General features: G+C 42.7%; 1 protein-coding gene across 1 annotated transcript in view; it reads left to right on the top strand.

Moving 5' to 3' along the window:
* IPO11 (importin 11) overlaps positions 1-25,273 on the top strand; it is a 1,257,051-nt gene that overhangs the window by 241,425 nt on the left and 990,353 nt on the right. Inside the window, exon 8 of the mRNA XM_029576426.1 lies at positions 11,623-11,671. Coding sequence (XP_029432286.1) covers positions 11,623-11,671 — 49 coding nt within the window. The remainder of the gene's footprint in view (positions 1-11,622; positions 11,672-25,273) is intronic.

Here is a 25,273-nt window from a genome sequence, read left to right as displayed (position 1 = left end):
AGTGGGCAGAGCTTCACCTCCACCGACTAGCGGCTTTGCATATAGCGGGAGTGGACAACGTACAGTCGGACTTTCTCAGCCGACAAAACTTGGATCCCGGAGAGTGGGAACTCTCGCAGCAGGCGATGTGGATAATAGAACGGCGATGGGGGACACCGCACGTAGACCTAATGGCAACCGCTGAAAATGCAAAGGCCGCCCGCTTCTTCAGCCGCAGGCGGGAGCGCGGCGCCGAGGGCGTGGACGCGCTGGTCCTGCCCTGGCCGCGCCACTGTCTCCTATATGTTTTCCCACCGTGGTCCCTTGTGGGCAAGGTCATCCGCAGGATAGAGGCACACCAAGGGCCGGTGATCCTTGTGGCGCCAGAGTGTCCCCGACGACCGTGGTTCGCGGATCTGCGCAATTTAACGGTGGAGGATTCCCTTCGTCTCGGTCAGCTGCCACGTCTTCTACACCAGGGACCAATATTTTTCAAGGAGGCAGATCGCTTCTGTCTTGCGGCCTGGCTTTTGAGAGGCGTCAGTTGAGGAGGCGTGGTTATCCGGAGCCGGTTATTTCAAAGCTACTGAAAGCACGTAAGATGTCCACCTCTGTTACCTATGTTCGAGTCTGGAAGGTCTTTGAGGATTGGTGTGGAGCGAATGACATTCTTCCCATGCAGGCCTCACTGCCACAAGTCCTTTCCTTCTTGCAGGCAGGTTTGGATTTGGGTCTTGCTTACAATTCTCTTCGGGTTCAGGTGGCGGCCTTGGGGGCTTTTCTTCGCAGTGGAAATAAGGAGTTTCTGTCCTCGCATCCGGACGTCTCCCGTTTCCTTAAAGGAGTGAAACACTTGAAGCCTCCGATTCGCCCACCTTGTCCGTCGTGGAATCTGAATCTGGTGCTCCGAGTCCTCTGTGGTTCACCGTTCGAACCTCTAAGCTCGGTTACCATCAAGGACGTCACTCTCAAGACCATTTTTCTCGTGCCAATCAGTTCAGCAAGACGTATTTCCGAGCTGCAGGCCCTATCCTGTCGTGAACCATACCTTCGTCTCACGCCTGAAGGGCTTTCGCTGAGGACGGTTCCTTCTTTTCTCCCTAAAGTGGTTTCGGCATTCCACCTTAACCAATCGGTGGAATTACCATCTTTTGCCTCTTCTGAGTCTGGAGACCTGCGTAGACTGGATGTACGGCGGTCTCTGATACGCTATCTGGAGGTGACTAATGATTTTCGGCTCTCCGATCATCAGTTTATCCTCTGGTCCGGACCCTGGAAGGGTTGCATGGCCTCCAAACAATCTATAGCGCGGTGGTTGAAGGGAGCGATCATAGTGGCGTACCTTGGTGTAGGTAAGTCCCCTCCGCTGGTTTTCAAGGCTCATTCTCTTCGAGCCCAGGCGACATCTTGAGCGGAGAGCTCCTCCGTCTCCACTCAGGAGATTTGTAGGGCGGCCACCTGGAAGTCAATCCATACTTTTGCGAGACATTATCTCCTGGACGTCGGTGCTCCGTCGGGCGGTCAGCTTGTAGACAAGGTAATACGAGCAGGGCTGTCTGCGGCCCAACCGTGATGGGAAAGCTTTGGTACATCCCACCGTCTGGAATGATCCTGGTATGTACAGGGAAAAGAAAATTATTCCTTACCTGCTAATTTTCGTTCCTGTAATACCATGGATCATTCCAGACACCCTCCCTTGGTTTCGGGGTTTGCTTGTTGGACATCCCTGCCTATCTGTCTTAACAATCTTTTACTCTGTATTTTGAATACTGCGAGTCTTTTTTGTTCACGCACTGCTGTTCGCAAGTTCACTGTTCAGAATTTAGTTGCTGTTTATTTGGACAGCGGTTATTTCAATTCCTTCTTTGATTACTTGATCCCTCTGTTTTTGCTCTCTCTCTTTTGGGCTTTGTTAGTCTAGTTACTGAGAGCTGTTACAGGGGAGGCGTGGTTATATAGGTCCTCCCCTGGGAATTTGTGTTCTGACTCCATCTGCTGGACAGGGGACATAACCCACCGTCTGGAATGATCCATGGTATTACAGGAACGAAAATTAGCAGGTAAGGAATAATTTTCTTATATATTGTATTAATTAAACATCTTTATACCCATGCATATATTATAGAACAATATATTAGTGTTGCCATTCAAATTTCTGGAGGAAATGGTTGGTCAGCTGTGTCCTTTCTTGGACATGGAGCCATTAAAGAAGGTGCTACTTTCTCTCGTGATTACACAGTTAGATTACTGTATTTCTCTGTACATGGGAAACAGATATACAGAATGCATGTTGGTGCAAAATATGGTGGCCAGGACACAGTACTAAGATCACAAATCACATTGATTATCATTGGCCCCCTTTTTACATTCAAATTCTTGACCTTTTGCTCTTTAAGGGGAAATATTGCTTAGAGGACAGAAGCAGTATGGCACTGTTTATCTAATTCCTATTTGCATCCATTTTATTTATTTATTTATTTTTAACTTTTATATACCGACATTCCTGTATAAAATACAAATCACACCGGTTTACAATAAAACATAACTTCGCCTGTGAGCGTTACATAGAACAATCAACAAATTATACTAAAAAGCATACATTACCTTTGTCAGAAATGTAAAACAATTATAAAGAAGAAATTGTTAACAAGGGATAAAAGATAACAAGGGGAATATTTAAAACTAGGGGATGCACAAAGGGGTGCACAAAGGGGAATGCCCCTTTGTCGTGCCCCTTCGGCACGTGGGGCCTGCTGTCTTGGCGCTTTTAACGGATCAGTTCCATGAGCGATGACGTCGGGGGAAGGGCGGGTCCCTCAGACCTTTTATTCTTTTCAAATTCATCATCTCTTCCCAGTTTCAGCACTGCTTTTTTTCTTTTTTCAATTTTTTTTGTCTTTTTTACCTCAGATGTAATCAGGTGTTTTCCATATAGTGGCCAGCTCCCCCCCTCAGCGGATTAGTGAAATAAAATTTTAATTTATCCCTATATTCACTATATTAAAACTGATAACTGTATTTTAGATTTAAATAGCATTATTGCCATGTTTCTATAAGCTGCTGCTAAGAACATAAGACTTGCCATACTGGGTCAGACCAAAGGTCATCAAACCCAATGTCCTGTTTCCAACAGTGGCCAATCCAGGTCACAAGCACGTGGCAGGATCCAAAGTGGTAGAGAGATTCCAAGCTGCTTATCCCAGGGATAAGAAGTGTATTTCTACAATTCCACCTTAATAGTTAATGGACGTTTCCTCTAGGAACTTGTCCAAACCTTTTTTAAAATGCAACTATACTAATAGCTTTTGCCACATCTTCTGGCAATGAATTCCAGAGCTTAATTATGCGTTGAGTATTAGTTTTAAGTGTATCACTTAGTAACTTTATTTTGTGTTCCCTAGTCTTTGTAATTTTTAAAAAAGTAAACAACTGATTAATGAATACTTGTTCCATGCCACTCATTATTTTATAAACCTCCATCACATCTCCCCTCAGTCATCTTTTCTCTAAGCTGAAGAGTTCCTACCTCTTTAGCCCTTCCTCATAGTGGAATCATTCCCTCTTCTTTATTATTGTGGTCATAGTTACCTGTTTGAAAGTTAAATGCTATTGCAGTAGATTTCTCCAGTGTCCTTCCTCCTGTTAAGTCAAATTTTAATCATGTTGTGATCATTATTGCCAAGTAGGCCCAGCACTGTTAATTCTTGTACCTAATTCTCTGTTGGACGAAGGACTAGGTCTAAAATAGTTTCCCCTTTTGTTGGTTCTTGTATCAGATGTGGGAATTTTGCACTCTGCAGAATTTCCCTCCTGTGCAGAATTTGGCCAGCCTCAGCACATTCATGGTTTTCTGACCGACATCTTAGTGCAGTCCATGGAGTAAACACACAGCATCCTGATTATCATGGAAGAGAGAATAAAGACTGAGATCAAATAGAATCCAGTGGTATTGCAGTAAATACAGAAACATACAAACTAAATGCCCTGCTCTCCTGCGGTGATACCTAAAGCTCCCTCCCCTAGTTGAGAATTCCTGAAGTGATTTCTGGGAACCCTCAGAGCTGTGTCTTAGTCCGGTAGCCGGTTCCTGGCGTGGACTTTGCGGCTTAGGTAGCTGAAAGGCAGCGAGTGGGGATGGCCAAAGCCCTCCCCCCCCCCCCCCCCCGCAACCGGAGACAGTCTCTCAACTCAGCCGGTAAGCCCTGAGCCCCCAGGTATGTTTAAAAAAAAACAAAACTGGAAGAAGATTTACCTTCTGACTCAGAGATGATTAGAGAGATTTTTAGTTGGACTCCCCCGGTCTCTGTGCTTGGTGCGCCATACCGATGTCATTCCCACCACCGTTGGGGTAAGAGAAATTGGGCTTCCGAGCGGGTTGAGCAGCCCTCAGTGGTGTTCGTGGAAGCAGCATTGAGGAAAGACGGGATCCTGGTGCACCCACACTTGGACGATTGGCTGATCTAGGCGAAGTCCATAGAAGAGAGCCTCCTGGTGACCAACAGGGTGATCACCTTGTTACAGGAACTCAAGCCTTCCCACTCCTTAGAGTATCTGGGAGTCTGGTTTGACACCAGGCGGGGCAAGGTCTTTCTTCCGACTACACGGATACAGAAGTATCCGACTACATGGATACAGTTGGTGATCATGGTACGCCCAATCGTGTGGAGCTATCTTCAAGCCCTTGGTTTGGCGGCAACCCTGAATATAGTGCCGTGGGCTAGGGCACACATGCGTCCCCTTCAAGGCTCTCTGCTATCAGGTTGGAACCCACAGTTTCAAGACTATGCGTTTCGTCTCCACTTACTGATGGAAGTCTGTTCTCGCCTCCAGTGGTGGTTGCAGGGAGCTCATCTGAGCAGGGGCGTGTCCCTGACCTCCATGAACTGGCTGGTTCTCACAACAGATGCGAGTTTCCAGGGCTGGAGAACTCATGGTCAGAAGCTGACTGTCCAGGGACATTGGAAGGAAGAAGAGGCCCTCTGGAACATTATTTGCCTGGAAGCCAGGGCAGTCAGATTGGCATGTTTAAAGTTCAGCCACAGACTCCAGGGTCAAGCGAAACATGTGATGTTGGACAACGCAACGATGATAGCCTACATCAACTGCCAGGGAGGAACCAAGAGCCAGTAGGTGTCACAGGAGATAGACCTCCTTATGGAGTTGACATCTACAGATGTTCTCAGCCTCCCAAATTGCAGGAAAAGATAACATCAGAGCAGATTTTCTAAGTAGGGAGAGTCTGGATCCAGGAGAGTGAGGGCTGTCAACCAAAGTGTTTCAACTGATAGTATATCGCTGGGGCCATCAATCAACCTGCTGGCTGCATTTCACAATGGGAAGGTTCCTTGATTCTTCAGTCGCAGAAGAGATCCGTTGTCCCTGGGAATCAATGCTCTTGTCCAGATCTGGCCGGAATACGAGTTGCTATGCGCCTTCCCTCTGTGGCCCCTACTGGGCAGGGTCGTTTGCAGAATCAAACTCCATAGGGGACTAATCCTATGAGTAGCTCCAGATTGGCCCAGATGTCCATGGTATGCAGACATGCAGAGACTCTTTGCGCCTCCCACCGCACAGGAAACTGTTGCAGCAGGGACTGGTCCTTCACGAGATTCTGACTTGATTCTGTCGTACGGTCTGGCCCTTGAGAGGGCTCACCTGATGAAGCTCAGATATTCTACGGTGGTGATTATCACCTTACTTTGCACTTGGAAGTTCTTCACGTCTCTAGCATATGTGCGGGTCTGGAGAGTATTTGAGGCCTGGTGCGAAGAACAGTGTTCTTCCTTGGATGGTCAAAATCCCACTTATTCTGGAATTTTTGAAGGACGGCTTGAATAAAGGTTTGGTCCTGAACTCCTTGAAGGTGCAGGTAGTGGTGCTCTCTTGTTTCAGGGGTGAGGTGAATGGAGCCTCCCTGTCGGTTCATCCTGACATGAACCATTTTCTGAAGGGAAGAGAAGCACTTTCAGCCTCCCTTATAGTTGCTGGTTCCCTTAAGGAATCTTAATTTAGTACTGGATTTTTTGGCAGGTCCTTCCTTTCAATCACTGCGCTGTCTTTCCTTGCATCTATTGACTTTGAAAACTGTGTTCCTGGTGGCTATATGCTCAGCCCGATGCATCTCTGAACTGCAGGCATTGTCGTGCCGGGAGCCATTCCTCTGGAGGACTCCAGGGGCATTACAGTTAAGTACTGTTCCATCCTTCTTGCCCAAGGTAGTATCAGAGTTTCATTTGAATCAGTCCATTTCGTTGCCATCCCTAGATAAACTTAAGGACATGGAGGAATATCATTTCCTCTGTCATTTGGATGTCGAGAGGCTCCCAGTGCGGTATCTTGAAGTCTCAGAACTGATCCAAAAGATGGATCGCCTGTTTGTTCTTCACGGCGGAAGGAAGCTAGGCGAACCAGTTTTGCAGGCTACTATAGCTCACTGGATTAAGGTGGTGGTCACGGGAGCCTATGTGGAGGCTGGTAAGCCATTACCTTCTCAGGTTAGAGCTCATTCCACTAGGGCTCAGGCGGTCTCATGGGCGGAAGTTAGACTACTGTTGCATGTTGATATCTGCCAAGCAGTGATGTGGTCCTCCTTGCACACCTTCTCCTGGTTTTATTGCCGGGCCATAAAGGCCCGAGAGGATGCAGCCTTTGCACGGGCGGTGTTGACTGGACCGTGGGCAGCTTCCCTCCCTGATCAGGAGTAGCTTTTGTGTATCCCATTGGTCCTGAGTCCATCTGGCTACATGCTAGGAAATGGAGAAATTACTTACCTGCTATTTTTGTTTCTTTAGTGTAGGCAGATGGACTCAGCCCTCGGTTGCCCAAGGACTTGTGCCATGGGTTCTTCCGTGGAGTGGGCCTCGAATCAAGGGATTATGGGTAAGTGTTCATCCAGTCCCTAGATTAGGGTACCTATATTCTTATTGGAGGTCTGTGTTTGTGGTTGGTCGAGTTTAGTTATGTTTATCTATTTTTAATCAAGTCCTTTCACTAGTATGTCCACAGTGGCTTTTGAAGAGAATACTGAAGGGCTGAGGTCACGGCAGGGGTATATGCACTGTGATGTCAGCTTTACAGCCTTATTCCATCTCCATCTGCTGGCAGGGTAGCATAACCCATTGGTCTTGTCCATCTGTTTACACTAAGAAAAACACATTTTCAGGTAAGTAATTTCTACAATCTTAAAGTAATAACTTTTTTCTATATTACATTTTAAATTAGTTAAAGACTGTCAAGTATATTGTGTTATTTTAACTATTATAAATTATGCAGAATTTTGCAGAATTCTAAGTTTTGTGTGCAGAATTTTAAATTTTATGTGCAGAATTCCCCCAGGAGTATTGTACTAGGTACTCCATGAAGCGGTCCTTTATTTCATCTTGGAACTTTACATCTGTCTAGCATGTTCTGATGTGACATTCAACAAATCAATACTGAGGTAATTGAGATCACCCCTTATTATTGTGCTGCTGATTTTTTTTTCTTCCTTAATTTCTTTTAGAATTTCATTGTCTGTCCATTTTGGCCAGGTGGATGGTATTACACCCCCACTGCTATTTTATTCTCCTTTTCACCTAGAATTTCTATCCATAAAGATTCAACATTGCATTTTGTTTTTGCAGAACTTTTGTCCTGTTTGACTCCAGGCTCTCTCTAATATATAGTGCCACCCCTATACCAATTTGATCCATCCTACCATTTCAATAGTTTGTACCCTGGTATCAATGTGTCTCATTGTTTGGACTCCTTCTACTAGGTCTCTGTGATGCCAGTTATATCTACCTCTTCATCCAGTGCTATACACTATTAACACTTCCATCTAATTTTTTTTTAGACTTCTAGCATTTGTATACAGATATTACAAAGTATGTTTCTTGTTTGATTTAACAAACTGCTTATCAGTTGATAGGGGGGATTTGAAATCTTTCTGCTCTTTACTTAAAGGCACCATGTCCATTTCAGCATTTATTGCAACATCTTTACTGGGATATCCTAATTTCCCTGTTCTCTTAGTATCCTTCAAAGATACATTATTCCGAACCATGCCATTCTGAGCAACTGTCCGTTTTCTCCCATCATCTAAGAAAAATAGAGAGAATGCATGCCTAGGACACTGAACTCAGTGAATTGAGAGAACATCTGGTAAACAGGTTTAGATATTTCTATGTTTGATTCTATGTTTGATCTCAGACTAATTGTTTTATTTTACTGAGTCTCAGATTACCCGATTGTCATTGGGTGATGATATTAATTACCTTACTCTTTGTAAGCTTGTATGTAGTCTGCATCCCAGATACATGATTCTACCTGATCTAGACATGATTGTGCATGCATGTATCTGAAATAAAGAAAGGAAAGTGCATAAGTATCCTGTTTAGATTCATATAGTACCATGTTTTTTTGTACCACTTAGTTTCTCCTTTTTCCTTCTCCTCCTCCTCCTTCCAGCTCAGCTCAGAACCAGTTATGAGATCTTGGCACTGATGATGTTTCGACGAATGTCGGTATATAAAAATCAACAAATAAAATAAATATGAGCCTTCATTTTACAGCTACCTGGGGGATGTTTTCCCATTTTCCCACTATTCCTACTCTGGACTTTGCAAAATGGTGCTAAAGCAGAGCATCATGTACCAGAATGCAGTATCATGGGATCTAAATCTATCCATCAGGTGTCACCTTGTAGCATCCCCAGTTCATGTGGAGGGGGAACAGAAGACATGATCTGGGAATCCAATCCTGGTCCTGTATGTGGCATTGTACAGAACCACAGTTGAGCCTCTGGGTCAGCCCCATGCAGTGCCTTTTATCTACATATATTTTATGAAGGAAACAATTTTATATTATCAGGCCTGTCTTTATATTTAAGTATGGGATGAAAAATAAACCACTTTTATATCAAGAAGAAAAGGAATATTGTAGATGCAATTTAAAGTGTAGCCTCAAGTAAAATATCAGTTTCTGATGATTTTCTTGCTGAGATTCTTAAATATTTCACAATGCCCTACTGTCATGCCATTTGAATTGGCTGTTTTTCTTTTCCTCGGTGATTAGTCTTTGTTTCAAAATCTACATTAAAAAAATTAATGTATATTTCATTGCAGGGGTTGAATTCTCACACGTTTCAAACTTGTGAACGGCAGAACCAATTGTCAAGACTTTAACCCTAGCTACTGTTCAGTTTTGCATTTTTTTTTTATAAGAAATAGCTGTTACTTTAGAAATGTATAAACAACCTATCAAAAGAAAAAGGCAATCTTTTCATTTACTCCCCTCATGCTTGCATCATTAAGAGAAAGAAGGCATAGTGGCCATGAACTGCTTGAGGAGTCCATTAGAAAATGAAAAGGATGTTTGTATGGAAATGTGATTGTCTGTGGAGGGAAGGGGGTGAAAGGAGAAGGGATATGAGGAATCATTTTGCTTAATAGCCAAATTCAGTGTTTTCCATATTTTTGTTAAAGTTAAAATGCAGTTTTGTAATGTTCTATCTTGGAATTGAAAACTTTTTTTTTTCTTTTGGCTGTCAACTAAATTGCCCAGCAATATTTTGAACTTTTGTTTGTATTAAATAAATAATTTGACCTAAAAATAGCTAAAGATAGTTCACTTTGATAGAATAGAATTCATTTTTTGTCCAGCAGTTTCCTCCTGTTCTTTGGGCTTCCAACTCAATCAGGGACTGGTCTGGGATTGGAAGGCCTGGCCACGGGGCTGGCCCAGAGGGAACAGATTTTCATGACTGGTTCTCTGTGATCATATGAACTTCTAGATTGTGTACAGTCATACTTCAAGTTGTATCCTCTCCAAATATTGTGATGGGGAAACTTTGAATTTCTGTAAAGGCAGGTTCAAAAACAGTACAACATCCAAAAACTGAAAGTAATGGACTCCAAAGAAAAAGGAAGAATATCAATAACTAAAGCTAGTATAATTCATCTCACCTTGAGGTGTATAGGTTTTCTCATGTGTTGTGCTGCAATTGTGATACCCCATTTCCAGAATCAGTTGCATTACTACAGGCAAACCAGCTGGCTCAAGTCTTTTAGGGTTCAAGGTCAAGGGTCCCGGCCCAATTTTTTTAAAATCAGAAGTGTGACATAGAACATTACAAAACAGAGAGGGCTGGATGAAAATTCTAATGACCTCTTTCTTTAACAAATTGAAAATTTCAAACCAAAAAAAGAGGTTAATGTCACTGCATATATGCTAGTAAAGTCAAATTAGGCACTCCAGAACAAGTTAAATAATTTAATCAATCCAATTTTTATTTACAGATTTGATGTTATACATTGATGTAGTTATTAACCTGTAAACCTTTGCACTCCTTCCTTCAAAAATATGAATTGCATATCTCTAAAAAGGAAACTATACCAACATTTTTCTTGTGGAATAACTCCAACCACAGCTTTATTACAAATTTGCCCAAAACACAAAGCAATGTATGTATTTCACTGCTGCTGCCCAATAGGTTGTTTTATTTTTGTTGTTGTTTTAAACCATTTGGATTTTCTATTTGTGTAGAAGTAATCTATCACTATAGCAGGCATTCATGAGATTTGAATAGCTTTTATTTATTAGTGATCTGACCAATAATTTAACCATAGTTAACAGATGTAAATACATGAATGATTTGATATTTATAATCCTGTTTACTGATAAATAGTAACTAGAGCAGTATAAAAGCCCATAGCAAATAAATCAAATTACCTATTACTGGAAGTAAAACCTATGGCTCTTAAACCTAGGCCTTGTGTTTATGGGAGATTTTTGACCCAGGTCCTCAGATTTTTGTTTACTACCTCAAGCATCACTTGTTCATCTGTTTAGGAAGAATGTTTAGAACAGAGAGATAGGAACCAGTTTTCCATTAGGGGTATGTGTGTCTTTAGAAAACAAAATATCACAAGCATTAGAGTGGCTTCTGATTGGTTCAGTTTGTGTATTTCTCATGTCTAGTAAATGTGCTAGTTTGTAATATCGTCCTAAAGTAGGCTGATTCCAGAGGTTCAGGGGAATTGTATGGTATCAATTTAAAGACAGTAAATAAATAGTAACTTTTTGAATTGATGCATGCTGCATATTTCTAGTTGCCACATGGATTTTTTTAAATATTGGGTAGACCATGATGAATAAGAGCAACAAGGATCTATGCCCATCCGTGACTTTGAGTTTTTATTATTTTTCACATTTTATTTATTTTTCACTGCTTTTTTTCCCAATACCCTAAACATTGATAACGCTTTCCAAGTATAAATAGGCATTTGAATAGTAACTCTTGCCCTTCAGTGACACGGTGAGAACAATGAAAAAGAGAACAAGTATAAGCTTATTAGCTTGTAATTATTGGGTTATAGCATGTTTATTTCCTTTATATCCGATGACAGATTGTGATTATTGTATGAACAATGTAACTACCAAGTAACATATAGGAAAATGTGATGTGTAATCTGGAATATGCATGCTGATGTACAGATAAACAGATACGTAGAAAGAGATGCACCAGATTAAATCTATGGTGCTACTAAACAAAAAAAATAAAATTTCTTTTAATATTTGTATTTGAGTTACACAGCAAAGAGGAAACTTTGCACTGGACATCTTTTTTTATAATGTCTTCAATATTTAATTTCTGACTCCTAGGGATTTCTACATGCAGTTTTTGAACGACTGAAACAATTTGTGGAATGCTGTAAGTACCCCTGAAGCACAGCGAGCTCCTTTTATGTTTTATACATGGCATCAAAAGTAACATCATTAGATAACTCTCTAAATGATTATATGGTTTTATATCGCATCTACTGAAAACTAGTCCACGAACGTTTAATCCAACTGGTTAGAAGCATTTATTGACAAATTAGGAAGCATTATTTCAGTAAAATTCAGCATGTTCTCAAATTTAATTTCCCCCCTCTTTTTTTTTTTTCCATGACAATTTCACTTAACATTTTTAATCATTCCAAACTGCAGAGTCTTGGAATGAGTACCCTCTTTATATGTAACATTTCTAAAGCAAATGAGATGCCCAAACAGTGACAATTAACCCTCTCTCCATTATAGGCCCTAAAATACATCATATCAAATTATGACTTTTTGGACAGGGGCACTGGTTTCTCTAGCATAATACTGCTCTATGCCATTGGCCAGTTGTGCATTAAAGTAGCATTTAAGAATATCATCTTATGTTCTGTAATGATGTTTATTTCCCATTTGGATTAATAGATTTACAGAAGACAAGGTTTTTTTTTGTTTTTTTTAAAGCACTTAAATTCCAATGTGGTGTAAAAACATTGGTTGAAAATTTGGAAATATTTTTATATTTTTTCTTATCCACTGATCTTGGTTATGCATTGGATAGTATCATCATGTTTGTAATCTAATTCTTGTGCATCTGTGAATGTATCTGTATATATGTATATAAAGAGAAGGTATTCTGCCCATTTGTACTGCCACGGGTCTCTATGGTGTGTTCTTCCTCCCTTTCCTTGCCACTAAGATTTATTTTAATCTGTTTCATACACACTTGAATTGGGCCAGTATTTTGGCTGTTATAACTTCTGCTGGAAGTCTGTTTCAGCTATGTACTATCCTCTCAGTAAAACAGTGTTTTCTTGCATTCTCTTTGAGCTTCCTTTTATTCAGCTTCATATGATTTCCCCTTGTCTTTGAACTTTTCATTCTAAGGATAATGATCATTTCTGGAATCTTTATTGATGCCTGCTAGATATTGAATATATCATATTTTCCGTTGCCCCCTTTTTTAATTGACTTTATTTTTATAAATGATTTAATGTAAAAATGAAGGAAAACATCAAACATATTATACAATCTACTATAGTCAAATCAGATATATGATGTTACATTCTTTAGCAAAATGTAAATGGCCTACTAGCTGAAGAGTTGGAGGCTACCATTTTGGCCGATTTTGGGCTTTAGTGGGGCAGGTGTTGAGGAGTCAGGTGGAAGACTTGGGAAGAACATAAGAACATAAGAAATTGCCATGCTGGGTCAGACCAAGGGTCCATCAAGCCCAGCATCCTGTTTCCAACAGAGGCTAAAACCAGGCCACAAGAACCTGGCAATTACCCAAACACTAAGAAGATCCCATGCTACTGATCCAATTAATAGCAGTGGTTATTCCCTAAGTAAAATTGATTAATAGCCATTAATGGACTTCTCCTCCAAGAACTTATCCAAACCTTTTTTGAACCCAGCTACACTAACTGCACTAACCACATCCTCTGGCAACAAATTCCAGAACTTTATTGTACATTGAGTGAAAAAGAATTTTCTCCGATCAGTCTTAAATGTGCTACTTGCTAACTTCATGGAATGGCCCATAGTCCTTCTATTATTCGAAAGTGTAAATAAATGAGTCACATCTACTTGTTCAAGACCTCTCATGATCTTAAAGACCTCTATCATACCCCCCTCAGCCGTCTCTTCGCCAAGCTGAACAGCCTTAACCTCTTCAGCCTTTCCTCATAGGGGAGCTGTTCATCCCCTTTATCATTTTGGTTGCCCTTCTCTGTACCTTCTCCATCGCAACTATATCTTTTTTGAAATGCGGCGACCAGAATTGAACACAGTATTCAAGATGCGGTCTCACCATGGAGCGATACAGAGGCATTATGACATTTTCCGTTCTATTAACCATTCCCTTCCTAATAATTCTTAACATTCTATTTGCTTTTTTGACTGCTGCAGCACACTGAGCCGACGATTTTAAAGTATTATCCACTATGATGCCTAGATCTTTTTCCTGGGTGGTAGCTCCTAATATGGAACCTAACATTGTGTAACTACAGCAAGTGTTATTTTTCCCTATATGCAACACCTTGCACTTGTCCACATTAAATTTCATCTGCCATTTGGATGCCCAATCTTCCAGTCTTGCAAGGTCCTCCTGTAATGTATCACAGTCTGCTTGTGATTTAACTACTCTGAATAATTTTGTATCATCCGCAAATTTGATAACATCACTTGTCGTATTCCTTTCCAGATCGTTTATATATATATATATATATATATATATATATATATATATATATATATATAAAAGCACCGGTCCAAGTACAGATCCCTGAGGCACTCCACTGTTTACCCTTTTCCACTGAGAAAATTGACCATTTAATCCTACTCTCTGTTTCCTGTCTTTTAACCAGTTTGTAATCCAAGAAAGGACATCGCCTCCGATCCCATGACGTTTTAGTTTTTGTAGAAGCCTTTCATGAGGGACTTTGTCAAACGCCTTCTGAAAATCCAAATACACTATATCTACCGGTTCACCTTTATCCACATGTTTATTAACCCCTTCAAAAAAATGAAGCAGATTTGTTAGGCAAGACTTGGGTAAATCCATGTTGACTGTATCCCATTAAATCATGTCTTTCTATATGCTCTATGATTTTGATCTTGAGAATAGTTTCCACTATTTTTCCCGGATCGCCCCTGGAGCCTTTTTTAAATATTGGGGTTACATTGGCCACCCTCCAGTCTTCAGGTACAATGGATGATTTTAATGATAGGTTGCAAATTTTAACTAATAGATCAGAAATTTCATTTTTTAGTTCCTTCAGTACCCTAGGATGCATGCCATCTGGTCCAGGTGATTTGCTACTCTTTAGTTTGTCAATCTGGCCTACTACATCTTCCAGGTTCACAGTGATTTCGTTCAGTTCGTCTGACTCATCACCCCTGAAAACCATCTCTGGAACTGGTATCTCCCCAACATCCTCATTTGTAAACACGGAGGCAAAGAATTCATTTATTCTTTCTGCAATGGCCTTATCTTCCCTTAGAGCCCCTTTAACCCCTCTGTCATCTAATGGTCCAACCAACTCCCTCACAGGTTTCTTGCTTTGGCTATATTTTAAAAGTTTTTATTATGAGTTTTTGCTTCTATGGCCAACTTCATTTCAAATTCACTCTTCACCTGTCTTATCAATGAGAAGAGGGAGTTGGTAGTAAGTTGTGTAGGGGATTTTTGTGTGTGCATATACCTAAATTGGATGAATCTCTACTGGGCAGACTGAATGGATCAATTTGGTCTTTATCTGCCATTTATAAGAATTTCTAAGTCAGCTTATCTGCAGTTCTGTGCAGGGTACAAGAATACAGTCATAATCCTGTAAAAACATAAACCACAAAACATACAAAGGAATGTACATCTGCTTCTGCTCTATGTGGAATGTAAGACCCTTAGTTCACTTACATTAAATGGTTCAGCCTGGATTGCTATCCGTATCCCTGAATCCAGGAAGTGTTAGGGAACTGGTTGAAGGGTAACAATTTATAAAATTAGAGCTTTAATTGCAGTTTATTGTAAATGCTTGCCTGAAGAATAGGGTTAGTTGGCTCCTAAATGGTTCTAGGCATGATCTGGGCAGCCTTTAATCTAATTTAATGTTTAGGCATTGTGTGAAGACATAATTATTTTTACTATAATATGCTTCCTGATAGTGGGATTTTTAAATTAATTTTAACTAATTAGTCTTAATTGGTGTAGCAGGACTCCCAAATGACTGGTGTGCTAAATCTGAGGGACTACACAGTTTATAGGGCTTTCTCTTCCTTCCCGGATCAATTTCTCTCTCAGACTTCTTTAGCTTCTGGGATGCTGGTTTCATCTGGCGGAAAGAAAGTGTACACCTCCGGGGCCTCTGGTTGAGTGGTGGACAACAGAACCCAGTCCAAATTCACACATTAAGGTCAGTGAGAACTCAGAATAACTGATCTTCTCTTTTGGCTAATGCATTCTCGAAGGAATCATGGAGGCAGTTAGTGATGTTGAGCTGAAAAACTTTACTTCAACTTAAAAGGGATGATCCAAGAAAGTATTTAAAAAAAAATCATAAATAGGAAAATAAAAAACATAAATAGGAAAACAATGGTTTCTTTGTCCATGGTTCATTTCTTAGCCACTCTCCATCCTCTAACTGACCCAGTCTCCACTATCCCTTCCCATAGAGGGTTGGATGATTGTCTTTAATAACAATCATAAACGGGAGGGGGAGGAAGCCCCAGATCTTCCAAAATTAGATGTCTCAAAAAGCGTGTTCCAATAATCCTTTCCAAAGAAAAAATAATCAGCAGCTTTATCCACTCAAGGCTGATGCAGTATCGTGCGCTGAGCTTAGAGCACAGGCTAACGAGCTTTTGAACACGTGTTTTGGACACTCTAGGTTAACACCCGATGCAATAAGGGGATTAGCACATCCAGACCTTACGTCCACACCAGCGAGTAGGTAATAGCGCTCATCACATATAAATGCATATAGATGAGACTATTAGCTATTACCCGATGCAAAAAATCGCCGTGCGCCCGATGCACATTTTTTAACATGGAAAACTTAACACCAGCCCCAGTCTTCTGTGCTCCAAAGCATCTAATCCCCCTCCACCAAAAAGCCACAAAAATGCCCAAAATACTAGTATTCTTCCCTACTAACAGGTCGATACAGTAAAGTGTGCTCCGTCGGAGCGCACTGTCAGCCTGCTCTGGACGCGTGTTTTCCCTTACCCCTTATTCAGTAAGGGGAGGAAAACACACGGCCCACCCTCGGCACCTAATAGCGCCCTCAACATGCAAATGCATGTTGATGGCCCCATTAGGTATGCGCGCGGGATCCAGTAAGTAAAATGTGCAGCCAAGCCACACATTTTACTCTAAGAAATTAGCGCCGACCCAAAGGTCGGCGCTAATTTCTTCCGGTGCCAGGAAAGTGCCCAGAAAAGCAGTAAAAACTGCTTTTCTGTGCACCCTCCGACTTAATATCATAGCGATATTAAGTCGGAGGTCCCCAAAAGTAAAAAAAAAAGTGTAAAAAAAAAAAATAATAAAAATTTGAATTCGGCCCGCGGCTGTCGGGCCGAAAACCGGACGCTCAATTTTGCCGGCGTCCGGTTTCCGAGCCCGTGGCTGTCAGCGGGCTCGAGAACCGACGCAGGCAAAATTGAGCGTCGGCTGTCAAACCCGCTGACAGCCGCCGCTCCAGGCCAAAAGGAGGCGCTAGGGACGCGCTAGTGTCCCTAGCGCCTCCTTTTCCCCATTTTTCCCGCGTCACCTCATTTAAATACTGAATCGCCCGCACCGGTGAAGGGCCGGTGCGCGCGCCAGGAGAGCGGGCGTTCGTCCGCTCTCCCGCGGTCTTACAGTATCGACCTGTAAGTAAGAGGAACCACAGGAAGCAGCATTAAAAAAAATATATATATTTTTGTCAGCGGTGAGATTAGGGAGACTGATCCCCATTAATTGAATATCTGTGTTCCTAACCAGCACACAGACACTTCTCGTGGGTGCCCGATGCCTTGGACGCACTAGAGACACACAATTTATCCCTAGCGTGTCCTTTTTAGCATGACCTCTCACTTAAATAATGCATCACATGTCCAGGAGAGGTGGCTGGGTGCGTTCACTCTTCTATGTGAGCCGATATTACAACAGCCTGACTGTTCACTGACCATGGGTAAAACCAGCCTACTCCCAATGTCCACAGCAAGGAAAAACTGATCTTACTCCAAAAACTGGTCTTTAAAAATATTCCAAACCTTCTCTTCAATATTATCCTCAAAAATCTGCGCCCTTAGCTATTTCTTGGGTGCAAAGGTAAAAATCATAAACACAGCTCTTCAAGAACAGGGGTTTGCCTGTCTTTCAGAGTATTGTAGGGTCTCAATAGCAAAACTCTTGTCTTCAAAAAAGACTCTTCTCTAAACTCACTTCTTTCCACCAGCTCTTGGTCACTCTTCTGCAGCAGAAGAATAGATCCATCTAGATCAATCTGCCAGGGATGTAAAAGACCACATCAACTCTCTTCTTGATCAGTCCACCTTGAGAGCAGAAAGACTACCTTGATCAATCCGTAAGAAGGAAAGAGCTTTTGCACATGCTCAGGGGGAAATTTATATTCCTGCGACTCATCCCACAAAAGGTGGGGCAAAAACAAGGGAAGGACCAAAATATGCAAAACCTTAGGAATGCTAAAAACAGGGCAAAATTAGTAGCAGGAGCTACATCCCTCCCCCACTGGATAGTAAAAGTTCAAATCTTTTTTTTTTTCTAGCAGGACTATCATATTTACATACATATTTAGACCCCTTGGGAAAGATCTCAAGATTAATTCACACTCTCATAACAAAACTCCTCAACTGAATCTCCTTGGGGAAGACCTCACCAAAATACAGGTACCTTTAGCCTCTTAAACTCAAGGGAGCGGGAACAAATGACGCACAAACCACTTCCCCCAACCATTGAACACAAAGAGCACTCACTGACAAGGAGGGGTGTGTCCTACGAACAGTGTCACTTATGCCAGGCCTTTTAGGGAATATTATAGAAAAACTAATACTTTTACACCCAACCATAAGATTATGGTGGCAAGGACTACTCCTAAAAAAAATCACAATTGCAATGGCCACTTACTCTTTGATGAAAAATATTTGATGAAAAATATTTACTTTAATAGCTGGCAAACCCAAGGAGGAATGTGCAAAACAATCCTCCAAGTGGAATTCCACCCGAGTACCCTTTATCAGAAGATATCTGCAATCATGTAGAAAAAGAATGCCATGGTTAACACATCAAAATCTACAAAAGGAAAATATTGTGAAATGGAACAGGTTATATCTGCATAGGAATACTGTTTCTCACAACCTTAGATAAAAATTAGAACAACACCATTAAATGTTCAGAATGGCATAAAAAAAAAAGTTTAAAAAAATATATTGAACACCTTGTGTTTTTTTGTAACTTTTTTCAATTTTTCCATTTTTTCATATATAACATTTTTCCACTCTCAACATTATTATAAACACATCTATGATTTGATAGGCATCCACTCTGATACAGAAACCTCAGTGATTTGAAGTGGCTTTGCATGTATTCCTACGCCAACCAGTAGCAAAGATTATTTAAGGCATGCCATCCATAATTCAATTAACAGAGAAACCATGTGTACTTTTTTTCATATTTACAGGTACCTGCTCCTAAATAGCATTTAACTCAAACAATTATAACTCTTTAGGAGGTATCCAGGATCAACAAATTATATCAGCATGTAATCTTGGATAATATTTCAAACCTTGACTAACCTTATTTTTTGAGCATAATAAATAAGCATTCCAGCCCTTGCATGTGGGAGTAACTGTAAATCTTTAACAGTCTATGAAACAGCGGCAGCTCTCCTAGGGTCTCCTCTTTGTTGGTTCTTGACTGCCAGGTGCCACTTGCTTGTAGCTGACTGTTGGGCCCCCTGGCTGATAGTAGTGGAACCACCGGTTAGACCGCTTACCTAGTGACGAGAAGCTCCAAAGACAGTCCGAGTCAGGGCAGGCAGCAGGCAACGAATCCAATACTCAGTCCGGGTCGGGGCAGGCAGCAGACACTCAGGAACCAAGACAGCAGATAATCCAAAGGCAGGCAGCAGGCAACAAAATCCAATATTCAGTCCGGGTCGGGGCAGGCAGCAGACAATCAGGAACCAAGACAGCAGGTAATCCAAAGGCAGGCAATCAGGCAACAAATCCAATATTCAGTCCGGGTCGGGGCAGGCAGCAGACAATCAGGAACCAAGACAACAGGTAATCCAAAGGCAGGCAATCAGGCAACGGAGGCAAAATCCCCAGGCGAAAGCTCCACAGAACAATCGTGGCCGAAGCAGCGAGTTGGGGAAGCAGCTCCCTTAAATAGTCAATTCTCCCGCGCAAAGGAGCCTCTGCTGGCGTCTGACGTCAAGGGGGCGGAGCCAACGCTCGAGTCCCGCGGTAATTGGTGCTCCTAGCCGCGTGAAGACGCCGATCCGCCCGCTGGTAGGACACGCCGCGATCCCCCCTAGAACGCGCTGCCGATGCCGCCGGAACCGCCCTGCTGGTCCCCGGAGCCCGAACGTGCCCACCAACGCGCTGCCTCGCCGCGGCCCGCGCGCTCAAGGTAACACTGAGATAGATAAATGCAAACCTGGAAGAGAACACAAATAAACATACCAAGGGCAATAACCAGAATCTCAGATTAACTGTAATAGTAACATTATTAGCATCAATATTGATTAAGTGTGAATGTTCAATTTCACAAAGGTAATCACTCATAGCCCTTGACACTAGTGGGGGATGATCCTTATGAATTGATTGACCCTTGGAAATCGATGCAGGCCTGTGCAACGTGGATTGACCTTTCTCGACTCAGATTTCATTGATCACCCTTGTTATGTGGTTATCTTGCACTCCTCTTTCCTTTCCTACTCCCAATGGTCTCTAAACTCTCTTCAATGACCGCCTGTACTTCCACATCAGAGGCTTCTGTTGATGCAGGTATGGGTATCGCAGGCGACATGACCCCTTGCTCACTATTTGTGGCCGGACTCTGCTGCGGACTTGGGCCTTCATACCAAGAAAAATAGCACTCCCAGCTTTGGCTAGATGGCCTACTGCTCTCTTCACTAATGTACATCTTTATGCTTCCTGCTGGGCCTCCTTTTGTCCCAAACATTCCTTAGAGTATCATGCTCACCACTCCTCCAACTACTCTGGCACTTGCGTCCACTTTCAGGAACATCACCACGCAGCACCTGCAACATTGTAAGGCCATGGGCTGTGGACACTGGAACGTGTGACACTCTGCACATTCAGTGGCTGCCATCATGGTACATCCCAGGAGCTATAGCTGTAAGTGTCCATGGCAATTTAAAAAAAAAAAGGGCTTGCTTATTTTGGCACAGATCCTCCATGCGGGGCAAAATACTCTACTGGTTAAACTACTCAGGGATTCCCCTGGCAGCATAATCCGTTCTCCGATGCGCGATGGCTGAAGCATCTCTTCCACTTAGAAATAGGAAGATCCGCCATGGTTCTCCAATACTTTAACACCCAAGAAATGTATCCTTGGATCAAGGGCTATATCCATGTAATCTGGCTTCTTGATCTCTCTGGAAAAGGTGGGACACACATAAACTGTATCCTCTTCTCCTCGTAGTAAGTTCTGCCCTGCTGCTCAGGATAAGCAGAAGCCTCTACTGGTTGTTGAGTGATGGTATGTTCTCTCTGACTTGGCTTTTACATACAGCCTTCTTCTTGCTGATTTGGTGTGAAACCTCCATCATGTCCTTCTTTTGGCAGGAAAGTCACCATCTTGTCAAAAATAGAGAATTCTTTGAAAAACTCCAAAAGTCCACAAAAATGTCCAAATTGCACTGGAATTTCTTCACAGTATTTTCCAGCTCTCTTCTATCAGCAGCTCCTTTTTTGGGTGCCATATATAGGGAGATCTGGTGCGCTAAATCTGAGGGTCTGCACAGTTCCCAGGGCTTTCTCCTCCTTCCTGGTTCAATCACTTTCGGACCTCTTCTTTAGCTCTTGGGATCCCGGATTCATCCTGCACACTCCAGGGCTCCTGATTCAGTGATGGGCAACACAACTCTGTCCAAATTCAATCTTGCATCAGTGAGCACTCACGGTGGCTGATCTTCTCCTACGGCTAAGAACATAAGAACATGCCATACTGGGTCAGACCAAGGGTCCATCAAGCCCAGCATCCTGTTTCCAACAGTGGCCAATCCAGGCCATAAGAACCTGGCAAGTACCCAAAAACTAAGTCTATTCCATGTTAACATTGTTAATGGCAGTGGCTATTAGAGATGTGAATCGTGTGCCCGATCGTCTTAACGATCGGGTTCGGCTAGAGGTGGGGGGGAAATCTGGTCGTGGGTGATGTGAATCAGAATTGGTTCCGATTCACATCGTTATTTTTTTTTTTTTTAGTGAGGCCCGACCCTTTAAAATTAACCCCTTACCTTCCCCCACCCTCCCGAACCCCCCCCAAAACTTTTTACGATTACCTGGTGGTCCAGTGGGGGCGCAGGGACCGGTCTCCCGCTCTCGGGCCATCGGCGCTATTTTGGCTGCCACTCAAAAATGGCGCCGATGGCCCGATTAAAAAAAAAAAAAAAAAACCCACCCGACCCTTTAAAAACGACCCCTTAGCTTCCCCCACCCTCCCGAGTCCCCCAAAACATTTTAAAATTACCTGGTGGTCTAGTGGTGGTCCCGGGAGCGATCTCCCGTTCTCGGGCCGTCGGCTGCCACTCATAAAGATGGCGTCGATGGCCCTTTGCCCTTACCATGTGACAGGGTATCCGTGCCATTGGCCGCCTCCTGTCACATGGTAGGAGCACTGGATGGCAGGCGCCATCTTTAAAGACGGCGGCGGCCAGCCAGTGCTCCTACCATGTGACAGGGGCCGGCCAATGGCACGGATACCCTGTCATATGGTAAGGGCAAAGGGCCATCGGCGCCATCTTTGAGTGGCAGCCGACGGCCTGAGAACGGGAGATCGCTCCCGGGACCACCACTAGACCACCAGGTAATTTTAAAATGTTTTGGGGGGATCGGGAGGGTGGGGGAAGCTAAGGGGTCGTTTTTAAAGGGTCGGGTGGGGTTTTTTTTTTTTATCGGGCTATCGGCGCCATTTTTGAGAGGCAGCCAAAATGGTGCCGATGGACCGAGAGTGGGAGATCGGTCCCCGTGCCCCCACTGGACCACCAGGTACTCGTAAAAAGCTTTGGGGGGTTCGGGAGGGTGGGGGAAGGTAAGGGATTCGTTTTATAGGGTCGGGGTGGGTTTAGGGGCTTTTTTGGTGTGCCGGTTCCCCCCCTCCCCCGATTTACGATTTTTGACGATAAATCGGGGGAATTTCTATTGTATCGCGACTATTAACGATTTTTGACGATTTAAAATATATCTGACGATTGTTTTAAATCGTCAAAAAACGATTCACATCCCTAGTGGCTATTCTCTAAGTGAACTTAATAGCAGGTAATGGACTTCTCCTCCAAGAACTTATCCACTCCTTTTTTAAACACAGCTATACTAACTGCACTAACCACATCCTCTGGCAACAAATTCCAGAGTTTAATTGTGCGTTGAGTAAAAAAGAACTTTCTCCGATTAGTTTTAAATGTACTCTTGAAGGAATGTACTCTTGAAGGAATCTCATAGGCAGTTAGTTGTGTTCAACTGAAAAAACTTTACTTCAACTTAAAAGGATGATCCAAGAAAGAATTGCAAAAATCAAAAGTAATTAACCCAGTCTTCACTATTCCTTCCTCAGAAATGGTGGGAATATTGTCCTCAGTACCAGTTGTAAACAGAGGGTACACAAAACCACAGATAATCCAAAATTAGCTGTCTCAAAACAGTCCTTTCTAAAGAGAAAAAATTACCATTTTCACCCACTATTCACTGCCCTTGGGTTAAAACAGCCAACCTCTAATGTCCACAGCAAGGGGAAACTGATCTTATTGCAAAAATTGGTTTCAAAAAATAGTCCAAACCTTTTCTTCATTCTTATCTCCCTTTCCTGTTTACTGGGCCAAAGGTGAAAATCAGAAATGCAGCCCTTCAAGAACTGTCCTTCAGAATCTGTATCATGGGGACTCAACAAGGAAACTCTTTTCCTCAAAAAATCCAAATTACTTAAGACTCCTCAAAACTCACTACTTTCCACAGCCTCTTTGTCAGTCTTCTGCAGCAGAACAGACTTATCTAGATCAGTCTGCCAGGGATGCACAAAGACCATGCTTAACCCTCTTCTTGATCAGTCAACCTTGGGAGTAGAAAGATTTACTTGATCTATTCTTAGGAAGGCAAGACCCTTTGCACATGCTCAAGGGGGAAATTGATATCCCTGAGACACATCCCACAAAGTAGTGGGGCAAAAACAAGGGAAGACCCCAAAATAACAAAACTAAGAATGATGAAAACAGGGAAAATTAGTAGCAGGGACTACATAGGGATAGGGTACACCTTGTTTGTGCATACGTGTTTTGTATTTATAGTTATATCTGCTTTGATTGTTATCTGTATATATAATTTAATGTCATTTGTAATTTTGAGTTTGCTGTACGATAAATTGCTTTTAAGTACTTAGAAGGGTGACCTTTAAATAGAAATAAATACAATTTGGGATGTTGCTTTCCCTAGGAGTCTCTCCTTCAATCTTCCTGTACTTTGACCTCAAAGTCAGAAATTTTTTCTCAGTGTGCTGGGATAAAACTTGACCAGATCTTGTTCCCCCATCTGCTCCTTCAATTACTGGCACTGTTTCGTCCTCAAAAACAGCAGGTACCATAGGACCCCCTAAAGGTCTGCTTTGTTCCAAACTCAAAAATCCAAGCTTCAGATCAACAAGGCGCTCTGCCCCATTTCAGCAGTCCATCTACTCACTCTGCCAGACTCTTTCTGCCTCAAGCCTCATCACCCTCTGCTGGATTTTTCAGGGCGCACGTGCAACCTAACAGGTAGATTTTAAAAGCGTTGCTTGCGCAAAATGCTTGCCACACAAATTTTAAGAAGCCGGGGAGTACGCGCATACATACCTGTACACACGTCAAGAATAAGGAGGCAAAAAAGAGGCGTGGTCATGAGTGTTCCGAGGTGGTGCCAAGTCTTAAGCGCATAACCCTCAAATTTTGCAAGACTGAACATGGCAATGTGCACCATGTTACCTGCGTAACTTTACTACTGGTCCTGATGAGGTGCAAGTCTGAAGATTTTGGGCCAGAGGGATCCTGAATACCGGGGGGAGAGAGAGGAAAACTGTAAGAGAAACAATCTGATGCTATCTCTCTCTATCCCACTGTGAGAGGGGCACTTTTAACTCAGGGTGGGTTTTGGGAGGGAGGTGGTGTTACATTGGTCTGCCTATGGTGTAAGGGTCTGTAGAACCTTGTAACGCCTCCCCTCCCCCCGCCCCTGAAAACCCACCCTGTGTTGAAAGTGCCCCTCTTTCAGTAGGATATATATAGAATGTCAGAGGCTCCCTCTCTCTCTCTCCCCTCCACGTCTCCCCCCCCTATACGTGGTCACTTGTGTGAGTATGTGCATAAAGGCTCCACACATACGCATGGCAGGGATATTTTAAATGATATGCGTGTACTTTGTTCAAATTATCTGGGGCTGCGTAGCCCAGAGAGTTCAATGAAGGCCGGCACTTCACAAATCATTAACACTTTAAACCTTAATTTATTACCTTGTTATAGAAAACACTCAGTCTTAGTATTTCTCAATTAGTACTAGCCAAGTAAAGCCAGAAGAAGAATACAGGAAAAAGGTACAGGTTTTCCTGAGAGTGACTTATAGCGTCTTAACAGTGACGTATCTAAGCCTTCTCAGTTTCAGGCCGATACAGAAAAACGCGTGGGATTGCTGGTGAGCGCCCGATCTCCCGGCGCGTGCACAGGCCACTCTCCTGGGTGCGCGATTCAGGAGGGTGGCCTATGCAAATTAGGGCCCATGGTAAAAG

Source organism: Rhinatrema bivittatum, chromosome 1 (assembly GCF_901001135.1).
Source record: "Rhinatrema bivittatum chromosome 1, aRhiBiv1.1, whole genome shotgun sequence".
NCBI classification, from domain to species: domain Eukaryota; kingdom Metazoa; phylum Chordata; class Amphibia; order Gymnophiona; family Rhinatrematidae; genus Rhinatrema; species Rhinatrema bivittatum.
This window is presented reverse-complemented; position numbering and strand designations above follow the sequence as displayed.